At 41.2% G+C, this 17862-nt stretch overlaps 1 protein-coding gene and 1 long non-coding RNA gene across 2 annotated transcripts in view; one reads left to right on the top strand and one right to left on the bottom strand.

The window, feature by feature from the left end:
- Positions 1 to 13340, bottom strand: part of PGAP1 (post-GPI attachment to proteins inositol deacylase 1) — a 71495-nt gene extending 58155 nt beyond the window's left edge. Inside the window, exons 1-3 of the mRNA XM_026002620.2 lie at positions 13114 to 13340; positions 7068 to 7221; positions 1152 to 1327 (exon numbers count right to left, since the gene is read on the bottom strand). Of these exons, the coding sequence (XP_025858405.2) occupies positions 1152 to 1327; positions 7068 to 7221; positions 13114 to 13260 (477 nt within the window). The 5' untranslated portion in view covers positions 13261 to 13340. The remainder of the gene's footprint in view (positions 1 to 1151; positions 1328 to 7067; positions 7222 to 13113) is intronic.
- Positions 13341 to 16343: 3003 nt separating this feature from the next.
- Positions 16344 to 17862, top strand: part of LOC140595859 (uncharacterized) — a 39353-nt gene continuing 37834 nt past the window's right edge. The window contains exon 1 of the long non-coding RNA XR_011997789.1: positions 16344 to 16484. This is a non-coding gene — a long non-coding RNA (uncharacterized lncRNA). The remainder of the gene's footprint in view (positions 16485 to 17862) is intronic.

Here is a 17862-nt window from a genome sequence, read left to right as displayed (position 1 = left end):
TGTATCCTTTACTTTAAATCCGTAACTTCAGTACTTTTGAGGCTTACAGTTAAACATTAAAGTGGATCCCAGAAGAGCTCTTATGTTAGAGCTGGAGTAGCTCTATACTTAAATTGCATCCTTTCTGGGATCTCAAATAAATATCCAATGTGTTCTACTGGGTCTTTCTATTGTAGCTGATTAGAACTGCTATTTCCCAGCACATGTGATCTCTGGAATCTCAGTCAGGGCATAATTCTCCAGTAGCTTTCTTTTGCTAGGAGTTTCACTGTGGCATACCATGGAAGGCAATGGCTCACCTCAGTAGGTAGTATAGTAATATTTTATCCCTGATACTGTTTAGAATTGTTGGCATAAAATGATTTTTAGAATGTTTTCCACTCTTAAAATTTCTCTAACAATATATATTGCCCCTTATTCCTTGCACCTGAGGTAGACATACCCCACCACCTTCTCCCTGGTATGCTATTGCCTTGTAGCTTCTTGTCCTGTGCATATGTAGCACTGCGTTCAAAGTTGAAAGATACCAAATTTATAGAGCTTCTAGCTCTGCTTAGTCCTCCTCTTTCTCATATCCACCCACAAATCTAACAACTCCAGTAGCCCAAATTCTGATCTTGGCCTTCTTTGGCTCAGTTATATCATGTACTACTCTTTTTGACCTCCACCTACTTACCCCATGGTCTGAGGAATGCTTTCAGGCACAAAATCAAAGCAATCATGAAGCTCACCTCACGTATTTTCCTTTTTTCAGGGGTCATGGTCCTTTACTACTTGGTTGTCCAACATCTGAAAACATGTGCTTCAGATATTTTGACTAGTTATAGTTGCTTACATATGGAAGTAGTTTACCCTAATACCAGTTATTCATAACAAGAAGCAGATATCCATACTAATGGTCTTTAGAAAATTCAGTGCACTTCTAATTTATAAAGTTAAAAAAAGATTTTCCCTTAAATTCATGTGAGGTTTCTTGTACATTCAATTTAAACTTCAAAAACCATTGAGTTCAAAATAACAGACTCCCACCAAAAAAGAAAAAAAAACTTTCTATCATGTTCAACTTCCAAATAAACAAATGATTTAAAATATGTTGAAAAATAAAAAATGCTAATAGGTGGTCACTATTGATTTGCATTCTTATTTCTTACCTTATAGAGTTTGAGTATTGTTTTAATGCATTCATGTACAAACTTGGTTTGTTTCTGAAGACTTCCACCATACAGTGCCACCAGTTCTTCATTGAAATTCACACTAAAGAAGTCAAAGTGGTACTTGAAGTCAATGTCTTCTGCTTTTCTAAGTGCAATAGAACCAAGAGAACGAACTGCAGAGAAAAAGTGCAAATTAAACAAAATTTTTAAAAGTTGCATCCATTCTTGCTTCAAAGTCTCTTAACAAGTAACTTTATCCCACGCTCCAAACATAAACAACCTACTTCAGGGTGACATCCTTCAATAGTATCAATTGAGAAGAACAAACCATTGTTTGTACTGTATTAAGTATTTTAAAATTTAAATTAAATATAAAGTAAACAGGTCATTCATTCTTTACCTGCTTCCACTTCATTAGGGAAAATAGCTAAAGGGAGGGGAAGAATTTTTGATACGAAATGTTGGCCATCTGTATGAATAAACCACACTTTGGGATTTTAAGAATGAGAAAATTCCTACAAGAAATGTATGCTCATCACTTTAGATATGTATGCTTGATTGGTCTTTTCCTTACACATGACATCCAATTCATCAGTAAATCCTATCATCCTCTACTTTCTAAATATATCCCCAATCAACGTTTCTCACCATTTCCAATGATGTCCTCTTAATCTAAACACCATCATCTCTTGCCTTAACTACTCCAATAGTTTCCTCACTGGTCTACCTGCTTCCACACTGTTTTAGGTTTTGCTCTGTAAACCATTTCACAGATTTTGTGAATTGATTGCATTAATGGCATTAAAAGTTGCAATGTATGGTTTAGCAAACAAAATACCTGTTTGCCATTCCATTTTTCTAAACATATATAATTCACATACAACTTATGTGAAAGTGTACAGTTCAATGATTTTCATTATACTCACAAAATTCTACTAATCTAATCTAACTTCAGGCATCTTTAATTACTCCCAAAAGAAAAACCTACACTCATCAGTAGTCACTTCTCATTCCTCTTCTCCCAATTCCTGGAAAGTACTAATTTACTTTCTGTCCCTATGGATTTGCCTATTCTAGACATTTCTATAAATGGGATCATATATATGGCTTTCTATGACTGGCTTCTTTCTCTTAGAGTGTTTTCAAGATTCACCCACACTGTACCATGTAATTCATGTTATCAGTTAATTCATTCCTTTTTATTATAGAAGCTTCCAGTGTGCAGTTTAATAATTTGACATCTGTATACACTACAAAGTGATCATCACCACAAATCTATTTACCATCTATTACCACACTGTTGGCTCCCTTCATTCATTTTCTCACTCCTAACACCCTTCCCCTCTGGTAACCATAGTCTGTTCTCTGTATCTAGGAGTTTGTTTTGTTTATTCGTTTTTTTCCTTTAAGATTCCACATTATCAATGAAATCATATGGTATTTGTCTTTTTCTGATTTATTTCACTTAGCAGAATACCCTCAAGGTCCATCCATGTGTAAATGGTCAAGTTTCATTTCTATTATTTCTTGTCTGATAGTAGCCATTCTGACAGGTATGAGGTAAAAAGTAGTTTTGATTTACATTTCCCTAACAATTACTGATATCGAGTAACTTTTCATGTGTCTATTGTCTATCTGTATGTCTATCTGTATGTCTTCTTTGGAGGAATGTCCATTCAGATCCTTTGTCCATTTTGTCGTTGTTATTATGCAAGTTCTTAATATATTTTGGATATATTTGGATATTAACCCCCTGTTTATATGGTTTACAAATATCTTCCCCCATTGAGTAGGCCTTTTCATTTTATTTCTTTTTGTTTTTTTTTATTATTATTTATTTATGATAGTCATAAAGAGAGAGAGAGAGAGAGGCAGAGACATAGGCAGAGGGAGAAGCAGGCTCCATGCACCAGGAGCCTGACGTGGGATTCGATCCCGGGTCTCCAGGATCGCGCCCTGGGCCAAAGGCAGGCGCCAAACCGCTGCGCCACCCAGGGATCCCCTGCCTTTTCATTTTAATGGTTTCCTTTGCTGTGCAGAAGCTTTTTAGTTTGATGTAGTCCCATTTATTTATCTTTGCTTTTGTTTCTCTTGCTCTGGAGTGAGATCCACAAAGATGTTGCTAAGGCTGATGTCAAGGAGTTTACTGCCTGTGTTTTCTTCTGGCAGTTTTAAGGACTCCGGTGTTACACGCAAAGGTGTTAAACCCTTTGGTGTTAATTTTTGTGCATGGTGGAAGATAGTGGCCTACTTTCACCCTTTTGCTTGTGGCTGTCCAGTTTTCCCAGAACCATTTATTGAAGAGACAGTTTTTTCTCCATTGCATGTTCTTGTCTCTTTTACCAGAGATAAACTGACATATATATGTGAGCTTACTTCTGGGCTCTCAATCTGTTCCACTGATCTGTGGGTCTGTTTTTCTACCAATATAATACTGTTTTCATTACTACAGCTCTGGTACAGTTTGAAATCAGGGAGCATTTTTTGTTTGTTTGTTTTTTTCCATTTTTTTTCCATGTTTTTTTGTTCATGTCCAGTTTTGTTCTTTCTCAAGATTGCTTTGGCTATTCAGGATCTTCTGTGGTACCACACAAATTTTATAATTTGTTCTACTTCTGTGAAGTACACCATTGGAATTTTGATAGGTATTGCACAGAATCTATAGATTGCTTTTGGCGGTATGGACACTTTAACAATATTAGTATTTCCAATCTATAAGCAGAGAATATCTTTCCATTTATTTGTATTTTTGTTTTATTTGTTTCATCTGTGTCTTATAGATTTTCAGTGTAGAGATCTCGTAGAGCTCCTTTGTTAAATTTATTCCTAGGTTTTTTTCTCTTTTCAATGGAATTATAAATGGGATTGTTTTCTTAATTTCCCTGGTTATTTATTAGTATACAGAAACACAACAGTTTCCTGTATATTGACTTTGTATCCTGCATTTTACCAAATTCATTTGTTAATTCTAACAGCTTTTTGTGGAGTCTAGGGTTTTCTATATATGTTACCTGCAAATAGTGACAATTTTACTTCTTCCTTTCCAATTTAGATGGCTTTTTAAAATTGTTCTTGCTTTACTGCTGTGGCTAGGTCATCCAATACTATGTTGAAAAAAGTGGTAAAATTTGGCATTCTTGTCTTGTCCCTGAAATTAGAGGAAAAGCTTTCAGCTTTTCACCATTGAGTTTGATGTTAGCTATAGGACTATCATATATGGTCTTTATTGTGTTGAGGTGCATCCTCTATATCCACTCTGTTGAGTTTTTATCATAAATGAATACTGAATTCTGTCAAATGGTTTTGCTGCATCTATTGAGATGATCATATGATTTTTATCTTTCATTGTATTACTTTAATTGTATCATATGGATATGTGGATGCTGAACCTCCTTGTATCTCTGGAATAAATCCACTTGATCATGTATTGATGGATTTGGTTTGCTAATACGTTGCTAAAGATTTCTGCACCTATGTTGATCAAGGATATTGGCCTGTAATTTTCTTATTTATGGTTCATTCATTTTATTGCTGAAGAATATTCCATTTTAGGGATATATTTTACTTATCTGTTATTTAGTTGATGGACATTTGGGTTGTTTCTACATTTTAGCTATTTTGAATTGTGTTGCTATAAACATCTATAAACAAGTTTTTACGTAACTGTATGTTTTCATTTTTCTTGGGAAGATACCTATAGTGGAATTACTAAGCATAAAACTCTATGTTTAACATTGTGAAAAATTACCAAACTATTTTTCCAAAGTGATTCTACTATTTTATATTCCCACCAGCAATGTATAAGGGTTTCAATTTCTTCACAGCCTCATGACACTTGCTATTATCTTTTAGATTATAGCTACCCTACTGGGTATGAAATGATATCCATTATTGTGGTTTTGATTTGTACTTCCCTGATGATTAATGATGTTTAGTATTTTTCCTTCTTCCACTCTTGCCTCTTTGTAGCATATTCTCTACACAACAAAGCCAAAGTAATCATTTTAAAAAAATAAATCACACTTACCAGACTGTAAACAATTTAAAAATCTAACAATTTCAATGCTGTCAAGGATGTGAAGCAAAAGGAAGTATAATGTACTGTTTCTGGGTGTATAAATTAACACAAACAGTAAAATTAAAAGGATACACATAACCTTTGGCACGAAATTATATTACAGTAAACATCTTATAGGAGCATGGGCTTATGTGATCCAAAGTTGAAAAATGTTCCTTATTTGTAATTGCTTGTAAATAACACAAATGTCCAAACTAGGTATAGTCATATAATGGGATGATACAGAGTGAGGAAAATGAACAAATCACAGCTCACACCACAACTTGGATGAATTTTTAAAACGTTGAGTGGAAAAAGCCAAACACAAAAGAATACATACTAAATGTTTATGCTTATGTTACAAAGTTTAAAAATAATCCCCTAAAAGTAGATTGTATTAGAGACAGAGACGCATATTTAGATACTAAAACGATCAAAGTCAAGGAAACTACTATCCTTAAGTTTGGATTGTGATTACCTCTAGAAAAGAGGGTAGAAAGTTTTATCAGGAAGGAGCATTCAGGGGGTTTCCACTTCTTGACTTAGGTTTCAGTTCTATGGGTATTCACTTTATAATAATTTTTAACTGAGTATCTATATTCTACACGTTTCTCTGTATATGTGTTATATTTCAAAGATTAACAACAGAAAAATTAGATTATATCATTTCCTACCCAAAACCCTCTAAAAGTTTCCAATCACACTCGGATGAAAAATTCAGTCTCTTCCACAGCTTATATGATATAGGTTGTAGCTACTTTTCCCTCATTTCTTGCCACTGTCTCTGGATTCATGGCCTTGAATGTACCAAGCATGTTCCTGCCTCAGGGTCTTTCCCCAAAGAGTCACATACCTCAGTTTCTTAGCTACATTCAAGCCTCTGCTCAAATGTTACATCCTCATCCTGACCTTTCCTGGCCACTTCAACTAAACTAGCCACCTCTGATCTATTTATCCTCTATCCCTGTGTTTTATTTTTCTAACTTTCTTTTTTAAAGATTTATTTATTTGAGAGAGAGAGAGAGAGAGCGCACAAGAGAGAGACAGCACAAATGCAGAGGAGGCTCAGAAGGAGAGGGAGAAGCAGACTCCCTGCTCAGGGCTCAATCCCATGATCTTTCTAACTTTTAACATTACTTACATTATTTATTTGATGGCTGTCTTCCCAACAAAAATGTAAGTTTAATGAGAGGGATAGATATTATCTATCTTGGTCTGTTTTGGCTCCCTAATACCTAAAACACAATTATTTACTAGATAAATGCATCGCAGGAAAGTAATTATACTAAATGTTGAAAGAATCCTATTCTTATCATATAAAAGAATACACCAGTTAATAACCAAAGAGCTCATTTTAAATGAAAATTACTTCCAGATTACTTGTTATGCCAGAAAGAATGGCTATTTTCTCTAGGCCAACATTCATTTTGGGATCTATACATTAAACTTCCCTTTCTGAGTTCCCATTAGTATTTCCAGATCTAATTAAAATAACTCCACAAAAGAAAGAAACCAATCTTTTCTCTTGTTTAGCAAAACAAAGAGCAATTTACTTCTCAAATCAGTGTTTTGGGGTATGTTTTCTGTACCTTCCATTTCCAACATAAACCTTTCTTCTGCTAATTCCTGAATCCCTGTATCATTTATCCTACCACTCTATCCTGTTCTTTTTCTCCTTCTTACTCTTCTCTAAGTGGTCTTCAACTATTTTTTGTACTCACATTTTTTTTCTCTCAGACATAATGTCACATATTTGTGTCTCCCAGTGTGCCTAGCACAGTACTAACACAGAGTATGTACCTGATAAATTCTCCAATAGAATTTTATAGCTTTTAAAATTTACTTCCAAGACTTACCTTGCTTATAACTTCCAGCGTTACCAGGAAGAAAGAGAACTGGAATACCTGTCAAAGGGAGAATTTTGTGTTCTTCAGCATAGGATCCTTCTCCATAAAGATATAATTCATATGCAGGATAGCGTTTTGCCAGTTTCTTTGGAAGTTCTATTTTCTGCAGCAAAAATAAATAAAAAGGCAATTTCACTTTAATCAGTTGTATTAATACAATTCAGTCAACTGTGACCAATTCTGAATTATACACATTGAAACAGTATAGTAAAAAAAAAAAAAAGTATAGTATAAAAATATTACTGATGATAAAACTGCACTAAGTTTTACTTTTAGTTTATTCATATGTAGAATTTGTCTTGAGTGAATTCTGAACCATGTAGTCTTCAGGAATGCATAAAATGGAACTACCTGAAATTCTAATGAATATACATTATTCAAAATAGCCACTAATAAAAGAAAAATATTGGGGTATGTCAGCAAGTTACATGCTAATTATATATATATATAAAATATAATTATATATATATAATTATATTTTAACTATCCATTACATTCCTGCAAGTTACATCTAATATAATTGGAAATGCATTTAACATAGTATCAGTATCAATTATACCTAGAAATGATAAAACCTTTCCATTATCAAATTGATTCTTTTTTGCTATTTTAAACTGTCTTGTAATGTCTCTCATTTTACTTAGACCCAATTATATAGTCTAGCTGTTATATTACTCAAAGAAAAGTAAGCTTGTTTTATAATGCAGCTTTTTCACCTCTCAATTTCATATGCTTCAATCTGCAGTGTGTTTCACAAATTAATCTGAACCTTATAGCCATGTCTTGGGTCAAAATACGTACACTCTCCTCACTGTAAACATTTCAATGAGATAGCATCTCTTTTGGTTTTCATGGTTTTTGGTTTTCAGGTATATGGTTTGTCAGCAAGCCTTAGACTACTCTGCATGCAATTCATATTATTATATAACAAATGAGCCAATAATTCATATAATTTTTTTCAACAAAATACAAATTAGGTCTTAATGTCATCCCTAAAAACTAGGCATCTATAAAAGTGGTGGTAAAGTATAAGCTCTTCTGCTGCTGCTCCTTTTTTAAGTATAGAAATCATTAAAAACGAAGCCAGTTACATTGAACAGATTTTATTTAAGTAGACATCAGATTTAATGATCTAGCAGTGCTGTACATGTGCTTGATAAAAATTTTAACTACTGAATGAATTTTAAAGCCTATAAATGGTAATGACACTGAAAAAACCTCACTGTTCTAAAAAGCAGAATTTTGATTATTCATGCACATTCCTGAATATTCTTTAAAAAATATTACCATAAACAATCTATGTTATAACACCTGAAAACACCTTTAAAGATGGTGAGCTTATTGTTTACGACATTAGTTATTTTATATCAAATACTCAAAATTCAGAAATAACAATCCTGCAATTTACTATATATAATGTGTGTGTGTGTGTGTGTGTGTGTGTGTCATATGTAGGGACTTCAATTCAAATTTGTACCAATTGAATGTATACTTTTACAAAATATTGCATCATTTTCATTTTTGATTATACCAATATACCAATATATAATCAAAAATGAAAATGATGCAATATTTTGTAAAAGTATACATTAAGCAAAAAGAAAGCATATTACTCTTAACTCCTCTCAATTTAGTACACCTTTAGAAAAGGACAGTACATGAGTATTAGATCATTCTTTTTAGTACATAGCTAAACAAATTTTGAACTAGTTTAAAATTAACTCAGAAGAAGAGGAAACTATCCAAAACGACAAAATTACATTCCACAGTTCAAGCTGGGAGTGGCAGGAAAAAATAGGAAGGGTTTTGATCAGATGGAAGACAGAAAACGTATAGGTATATGAAAAGGATGCTGATGAAGCAAAAGAGAGTCAAGGGATTTTAAAAGTTTTTATAGCAACAAGACTCCCATAAATTTTAAATTACTTTCTGTAGATTATTTTAAATGAGCACCCCTCCCCTAAATAGACGTTCAATCTCCACAATCCTGCCCTTGCTGTCCATCCTCTCTTGACTCCCTCAGAACAGGTCCTTCTAATCTCTAATCCAGAACCCTTTCAAAAGACAAAAATTCTAACAAGTTCCCAAGTGCTAGAAAAATACTGAATCAAGAAAACTAACGTGTTAACTTTATGATCTATACATATTTTACCTGTGAATTAAAACTTATACAATGTGTCCTGGTGCCTTCCCACCTTCACATATGCTATTCTTTATTCCTGCAATTTTCTTGTGTCTGCGCTTCAAGAACTATGTGTATATATATTCCCTCTAATTCATAATAACCTCTCTATGGCCTTTGACTACTGAAGATGTACTTAAATGCTCTCTTCTGTGAAGAGCCTCATAGGCACTCTTACAGTGAAATTATTGTTTAGCACATTATATTTTAACTATCCATTACATTCCTGTCTCCCTCATGGTATTATAAAGACATGAAAATTGTAAAGTCATAAAGACACACGTCTAATTGATCTCTAATTCCCTCTCACCCATACCCAGCATCTAGACTATACTTGATACAGTGTAGTTAATCAATAAATTATTTCCTAAACAAACATCACACTTAATAATAAGTGTGATAAAGATTTTCTTTCAGACAGCAACTGTTAGCTGTTAGGTCACATATTCGAAGACAAGCAAATTACTGTATGGGAAAAAAACAACACAGATGTTTCTTCTCAAATTCTACAATTTGCCTAAAACTGTTTGCTACCAAATAAATGCTTTGCCTTGCTATCATAATAAAGCAAGAAGCTTTAAAGGATAATGTGTATTTTGCCTGGTAGGTCTGTGAGATGTTCAGTGAACTCTAAATAAGCAAATTAAAAAAAATTAAAGGTAGAAAATGAAAAACAATTTTATTTTTTTTTAATTTTTAAAAAAGATTTTATTTATTTATCCATGACACACACACACACACAGAGGCAGAGCACAGGCAGAGGGAGAAGCAGGCTCCATGCAGGGAGCCCAATGTGGGACTCGATCCCGGATCTCCAGGATCACGCTCTGGGCTAAAGGCAGACGCTAAACAGCTGAGCCACCCAGGCTACCCCAATTTTAAATTCAAAACTTCATTTTACAAATTTAGGTTCAAATTCCTGTCCCACCTTTTCTTTCTAAAATGGAGAATAAAATTGAGTGTGTTTCAACTCCCTCTCATTTCCTCTAAAATTTGGCTAGGAAATATTCAAATTAGCAGTAAAAAAGAAGAAAGCATCAAGAAGAAGAAAACCCAATGACTATGTCATCAAAAATGCTGGACATCAACCTGTGAACAATTAGAAAGCTTACTATAAAATATAACTAAAAGTAAATAATATATATAAAATGTATTTAGAATATATATTCATTAGCTACTGGCTTTTAATAGAATGACCTCAGTTATCCATAAGTCTCACAATATTCAAAACGACTCATTTCTATTCAGGTTTTAACTGTATTTCTAAAGTAACACGACATGGTATGCACAATAAAAGGTCTAAGAATCAAATATAAATAATGTAGTGAATTAACACAGTTTTTAATATCATAAAAATCTACTGAAAATGCATATCAGAAACTCCTTCCACTGTAATTATTACTGTACTGACAAATTAACAGTTGTACTAACAAATTAACAAAAGTGTAAAGCCTCAAAAAGGGAATCTAAATCAAAATATCTAAATACAGACTACTTGGTGGGGGGAAGCCAAATATCTTTTTTGCATTACCTAATTTTCCATCTTTCCAGTTAACTGTACGAGGCAAGAAATGGGTCTGTGAGGATCCAAAGATCTGTGAGGATCTTTGTTCTCAACACTAAATTTCCACTACTGCAGATATTAAAATAGCTTCAATAATTGTGGCCAATCTCAAAATAAATGAGAATTAGTTCTGTATAGTTCCAGATAATTTTTTTTTAATTTTTATTTATTTATGATAGTCACAGAGAGATAGACAGAGAAGCAGAGACACAGGCAGAGGGAGAAGCAGGCTCCATGCACCGGGAGCCCGACGTGGGATTCGATCCCGGGTCTCCAGGATCGCGCCCTGGGCCAAAGGCAGGCGCCAAACCGCTGCGCCAACCAGGGATCCCAATAATTTTGTTTTAATCAAACTCTTCAACACAGTACAAAACTAAAGTGACCTACTTCAACTTGTTGAGAGTTTCTCCATTATTAAACCACAGAAAAATTAAAAGATTTTAAGGGCTCTATTTTCAGGTAAAAACTAAACTAAACGCCCACGTATTTAAATATGCATAGCCTCTGATAAATACAAACCAGGACGTGTGCTCAGAAACTGAGACAACAGTTAACACGTTAAAATCTCTTTCAATAGCATTTGATATCAAGTTCTTCCACTCTCCTGCAAGGATCTCAAATGAAACCTAAATTAGAATTTTTGCCCACGGAGGGGGAAGAGATGTTTTCCAGCCACTGAAGCCTTAGGTAACTTTAGGAATTAAATAATCAACAGCATTAATCAAGTAACATGCTGCTCCATAATGACCTCTACACTGAGGCAATCACCATCTCCATTCTTCCACCTAAAAAGAATCTGCTCTGGTTTTAAAAAGTCTCTTTAAGAAAATGAGTGGGAAATATCAGAGAGGGAGTCAGAACATGAGAGACTCCTAACCCTGGTAAACAACAAGGGGTGGTGGAAAGGGAGTGGGCAGGGGGTTGGGGTGACTGGGTGATGGGCACTCAGGGGGGCACTTGATGGAATGAGCACTGGGTGTTATGCTATATGTTGACAAATTGAACTCCAATAAAAAGAAATTAAAAATAAAATAAAATAAAATAATAAGTCTCTTTAAAATGCGTTTTATCAGTACCAGTACATACACTTCTCATGGCACGAGAGTGTACCTCTATTTGTCTGAATAAATAGAGGAGATGGGTTTAGAAAGCTCCTTCAATAGCATTTGATACCAAGTTCTTCCACTCTCTTCCAAGGATCTCAAATGAAACCTAAATTAGAATTTTTGCCCACGGAAGGGGGGGGGGCGGTGGGAAGAGATGTTTTCCAGCCACTGAAGCCTTAGGTAAGCTTTAGGATCTAAATAATCAACAGCATTAATCAAGTAACTTGCTGCTCCATAATGACCTCAAGCAAACAAATAGAGGAGATGGGTTTAGAAATAAAAGAATCCTTCCGGAGGAATTACTTTGGGCAGTTGTGTCACTTATCGCCACAGCTGGTCATGAATGAGATGCAAGGTTCTACTCTGCTGAACTGAAGAAGCAACTGTGGTTGAAAATAACTCCAAATGGAACTGACCAGGGGGGTGGGGAGCAAGGGCGCCAAGAAGGGCCGGGTCTCTCTCCAATGGCCAACACCGTGAGAAAACAAAAACCACCACCACGAAACAGAGGTTTGGGGTGCAAGTGCGAAGAGGCGACGTGCACGAGCACCGGCAGGCTTGCACACGCACGACCCGCGACCACGGGAGGGAACCCCGATACTCTCCCCCTGCATGGGCTCATCATCATCGGGCCAGCCCGTCCCGCTGGAGCAACACCGGGGAGTCGCAGGGGCCAGGCTCGGGATGCAGCCATCAGCTCCTTCTTCTAGAAAAGCAAGAGCTGAACGTGCAAACCACCGCGCGGGATGGTGAGAGTGCAGGCGCGTGGACAGCCGGGTGTGCTCCGGGGGCACCTGCTAAGTTAAGGTAGGAAACGCAGGGGGAATTGGGGTTTGGGTTTAGGGAGAGGGGCTGAAGTTAGAGGCGTCTCTAGAGAGGGACGCAAACGGGGGACGGCAGGGGAGGCCAAAGAATCTGTGCCTGGGATTTGGGGCCGGGAGGGGGGCACCCGGGAGGATGCTCGGGGACCCACCTGCCCGACACCCCGCTGTTAAGAGAGGACGCAAAGAGCAGGTGAGGGCACCCGGGGAGGGGGGTGTCTGCTGAACTTTCGAGGGCGACAAGACAGGGAGGAGGCTGGCGGCGCGGGAGCCGGGGCGGGAGCGGCCGCAGGAGGGCCCAGGTGCGGCGGCCGACGCTCACCTGATACTCCGGGTACTCGAACATGTAGCTCATGCTGCACTTGTTCTCCTCGAAGCCGAAGAAGACGTCCCACAGCCCCAGGCTCGCCAGGCACATCATAAGGGCATAAAACGCCAGGTTCCAGACACTGACCGAGGGAAGGAGCATCCTGCCGCCGCCGCCGCCGCGGGGCCCGTCCGGCCCGCGCCCGCGCCCGCCCAGCGAAGCCCCGCGCCCCGGAGCAGCCCGAGCGGCGCGCGCCTGCGCAGACCGCCCGACCGCCCGCCGCGCACTGCGCCTGCGCGCAGCCGGCCCGCCGCGCCTCTCGCCCCGAGTCCCGGCGACAGGGGAGGCGGCGTTTGCAGCTGGAGCTGGAATCCCAGAGGGGGCGGGCGGGAGAGCGGGGTGGGGGTGGGCCCGCGGGAGAGCGAGGGGGAGGAAGGAGCGGAGGGGGGGTGGGCGGAGGGAAAGAAGGGGAGGGCGCCACGCCGTCGGGGCGAGGCGGGGACGGGCTGCGAGTGGGCTGACGGTGGGTTAACCTGGGGGGCGGGGGCGCCGGGGGGGCGGGGAGCTGTCCCGGGGAGGAGGTGGGGGGGGGAGAGGCGGCTGCTGGTGGGGAGCTGCCCCGGGGAGGGGGTGGGGCGGAGGGGCGGCTGCTGGTGGGGAGCTGCCCCGGGGAGGGGGTGGGGCGGAGGGGGTGGGGCGGAGGGGCGGCTGCTGGTGGGGAGCTGCCCCGGGGAGGGGGTGGGGCGGAGGGGCGGCTGCTGCTGGGGAGCTGCCCCGGGGAGGGGGTGGGGCGGAGGGGCGGCTGCTGGTGGGGAGCTGCCCCGGGGAGGAGGTGGGGGGGAGAGGTGGCTGCTGGTGGGGAGCTGCCCCGGGGAGGGGGTGGGGCGGAGGGGCGGCTGCTGGTGGGGAGCTGCCCCGGGGAGGAGGTGGGGGGGAGAGGTGGCTGCTGGTGGGGAGCTGCCCCGGGGAGGGGGTGGGGCGGAGGGGCGGCTGCTGGTGGGGAGCTGCCCCGGGGAGGAGGTGGGGGGGAGAGGTGGCTGCTGGTGGGGAGCTGCCCCGGGGAGGGGGTGGGGCGGAGGGGCGGCTGCTGGTGGGGAGCTGCCCCGGGGAGGGGGTGGGGCGGAGGGGCGGCTGCTGCTGGGGAGCTGCCCCGGGGAGGGGGTGGGGCGGAGGGGCGGCTGCTGGTGGGGAGCTGCCCCGGGGAGGAGGTGTGGGGGAGAGGTGGCTGCTGGTGGGGAGCTGCCCCGGGGAGGGGGTGGGGCGGAGGGGCGGCTGCTGGTGGGGAGCTGCCCCGGGGAGGGGGTGGGGCGGAGGGGCGGCTGCTGGTGGGGAGCTGCCCCGGGGAGGAGGTGGGGGGGGAGAGGCGGCTGCTGGTGGGGAGCTGCCCCGGGGAGGGGGTGGGGCGGAGGGGCGGCTGCTGGTGGGGAGCTGCCCCGGGGAGGAGGTGGGGGGGGAGAGGCGGCTGCTGGTGGGGAGCAGCCCCGGGGAGGAGGTGGGGGGGGAGAGGCGGCTGCTGGTGGGGAGCTGCCCCGGGGAGGAGGTGGGGGGGGGAGAGGTGGCTGCTGGTGGGGAGCTGCCCCGGGGAGGAGGTGGGGGGGGGAGAGGCGGCTGCTGCTGGGGAGCTGCCCCGGGGAGGGGGTGGGGCGGAGGGGCGGCTGCTGGTGGGGAGCTGCCCCGGGGGTAGGGGTGCTGGGGCCGTCAGCTGTCACTTCGCAGACGTTGCTCCCTGCGCAGCTTAAAGACCCTTCATTTCTGAACCGCCTGGGGCCTGTGCAGTTTGGGTTCCCCGGGCAGTAGTCGAGCGCACCCCAGCGCTCTGCACCAGTGAACTGAGGAGGGCGGGCAAATGGGTTTTTCCTCCTCTTTGACCGCAGGCCTTGGTCCAGTAGGTAACAGCGCTTAAAGGCAGCAGCTTAAAGGCAGCCCCGGTGGCTCAGTGGTTTAGCGCCCCCTTCAGCCCAGGGCGTGACCCTGGAGACCCGGATCGAGTCCCACATCGGGCTCCCTGCGTGGAGCCTGCTTCTCCCTCTGCCTGTGTCTCTGCATCTCTCTCTCTGTGTGTGTGTGTGTGTGTGTGTGTCTAATAAATAAATAAAAACCCCAGCAGCACAGGAAAAAATCACCAGCAGGTGCAGCATTCAGTGCTTGGTGTAACATGAAAGGCTGAATCACACCAAAACAAACAAACCATTGCTAAGTCTTTAAAAAACGATATTAAAATTCCCACGAACAGTGACGCTGGTGACCAGTCTCTCGCTGCCTGTTCTCTGCAGACCACGTCGTCGGAGGCTGGTTCCACGTAAATGTGAGGAAGCAATTTCGCTCCGCCTTCCACTCACTTCGCTTAGAAGAATTTGGTTTTGCACAAAGGTGGGGAGAAAAAAAGTTCAAAAATCATTCACAGTCGCGAATAGCGACGTCAAAACTCTCAAATTGTAGGTAAAGAAAAACGGTATCACTCTTGAAAGCTAACCCAGGAGCGGATGGGGTGTGTGTCTGTGTGTAGCTAATTGCAAAATTTTCCTTAGAATTACTTTTGGCACTGACTAAATTTTATTTCCCTTCATTTCAGTTTTACTTTCACGTATTTTTTATGTGCAGGGGAAGTTTGGTTACAATACATAAAATCAAAGAATTTTAGAACTGGGGATGCCTGGGTGGCCCAGTGGGCGAGCACCTGCCTTCGGCCCAGGGCGTGACCCGGGGGTCTCAGGATCGAGTCCAACGTCGGGCTCCCTGCATGGAGCCTGCTTCTCCCTCTGCCTGAGTCTCTGTCTCCTTCTCTGTGTCTCTCATGAATAAATAAATAAAATCTTTTAAAAAATAGTTTAAAAAAAGGAATTTTAGAACTAAAAGGAAGTTTGTGGTTTCTTGTGCAATTCTGTGGCACTCAAGCTAGGAGAGCATCTGGGGTGTGGGGTGAAATTAGGGACCAGCTGGTGTACAGGATGGCACCCCATTCAGAAAAGGGTTTCAATTATACATTAAAAGGTAATAAACTCATTGAGCCTGGGAGCTCAAGTGCATCACAGACAATATCTGCCCCTTGCTGCTTCCAGCATATCCTGACCACACATAAACCAAAGGTGAATCAACTCTTTCTGTCCCAGTGCTGCATAAATTTTCATGTGACATGAATCTCTTGCAGATTCTGTTAAGCAGATTCTGGGTCAGTATTTCCGGGGGGGGGGGGGGACTTCAGATTCTGCATTTCTAACAAGCTCCTGGGTGAAGCCAGTGACGCTGGTCAGTGGACTGACTGTACTGCTACACGGAGAAAACCTTGCGCTTGAAGATGACAGAGCTTATTCTTCTGGTGGCCTTCATGAGTTGTGGCAACTGCTCCCTCAGAAAGGAGTGGGATAGAGAGTCAATGGACTTGTGAGGTTTGCAGTCTTTCTATTTTTACTTTTTTTTTTTTACTTTCTTTTTTCCTATCCATCTATTATCCCTCTCCTGGCTTCATTTCTTTTCATATCCAACCTAACCCCAGTGAGTGTCACTCACCCTCTGCCAGTGCCGTCAACTTGCTGAACTCTTGTCCTTCCTTCCTAGTCTGCTTACAGACTTTCAACCATGGTCAATATAGTCTGTCTCTGAGCTCTGAACCTAGGGTATCTGAGCACTGCTGGAGAAAATGACACAGTCATTTGAATTACTAATCAGAAATACTTTTATATGTTTCTGGTCAACTTCCTCTCCTATTCTTTGGCACTTTTTAAGCTCCCTTCATCATCTCTTCTACCTTCTCTTTTGGCAAATTATTAGTATATAATTTTATTTTCATAAAGATCATTTTGATTTTTAGATGAACGTTTCTTCAACTCTTCATTCTCAAGTTTCTTATCTCCATCCAATTCTGTTAATACATCTAAAATGCTTGGAACAAAACCTGGCATGAAGTAAGCATTATTATGGTACTCTGCTGGCCTTGGATGACAACAAAAGCAAATCCCCCTTTAGTTGTGTTTTAGTTCCCATCCCCTCCTCCTTTCTCTTCAGGAAATTAGTTCTATCAAGTTAAAGTCTCTGTTGGTTTCTCCCAATCTAGCCTCCCTCCACCAAAGCATATAAATGTGCTAGATCTTATTAATCCCTCAAAAGAAAAATCCTCCCTGCAACTATCACCTGTATAGCTCTTGCCTTCTTATTTTAGTCCAAGTTCCTAAAGATGTTCCTAAAGGGTGTGTCTATACTTATCTCCAATTCCTCACCTCCCATCCATGCCTCAACATGACAGAATTTTTGTCTCCCTCACTACCACTTCAAGGAAACTGCTCTTCCAAAGGTAACCACTGACCTAATGACCAAATTCAAATGACACTCTTCAGTCATACCTGATCTTTCTGCCACTTACTTAAAACATTGTCCTCTGCTGTCTTAATATCATTTTCCACTGGAAATCTCCTACTCACTGGCCTCTCAGTCTTTATCCCGTGTGGTCTAGTTTACCCAATTCATGGTCTTAAGCATTTATTTATCCTATACGCTGAGAAGTGTCATTTCAATGACTGTTTTTTAATGTCTAAAATTTCTTTTTTTTCTTCAAATCCACCTGTCCCTTTTCTCCCATAATGTTTTACTGTTACCTTATGGAGTTCACTTATATTTTAAAAATCCCTTTAAACATCCTCATCTAAAGACGATTTATGTGTTATCTGGAATTCTTCATTGTTATTTCTCTTGTATATAATATATGTTGTCTTATAATGTGAGATTTCCTCAACTCCTTTGTAATTTTGATTTGTAAGCTCATCCTTAGCA

The sequence above is a fragment of the Vulpes vulpes genome, chromosome 16 (assembly GCF_048418805.1).
Source record: "Vulpes vulpes isolate BD-2025 chromosome 16, VulVul3, whole genome shotgun sequence".
NCBI classification, from domain to species: domain Eukaryota; kingdom Metazoa; phylum Chordata; class Mammalia; order Carnivora; family Canidae; genus Vulpes; species Vulpes vulpes.
Note: the sequence above shows the minus strand (reverse complement) of the source record. Positions and strands in the feature narration are given on the sequence as shown.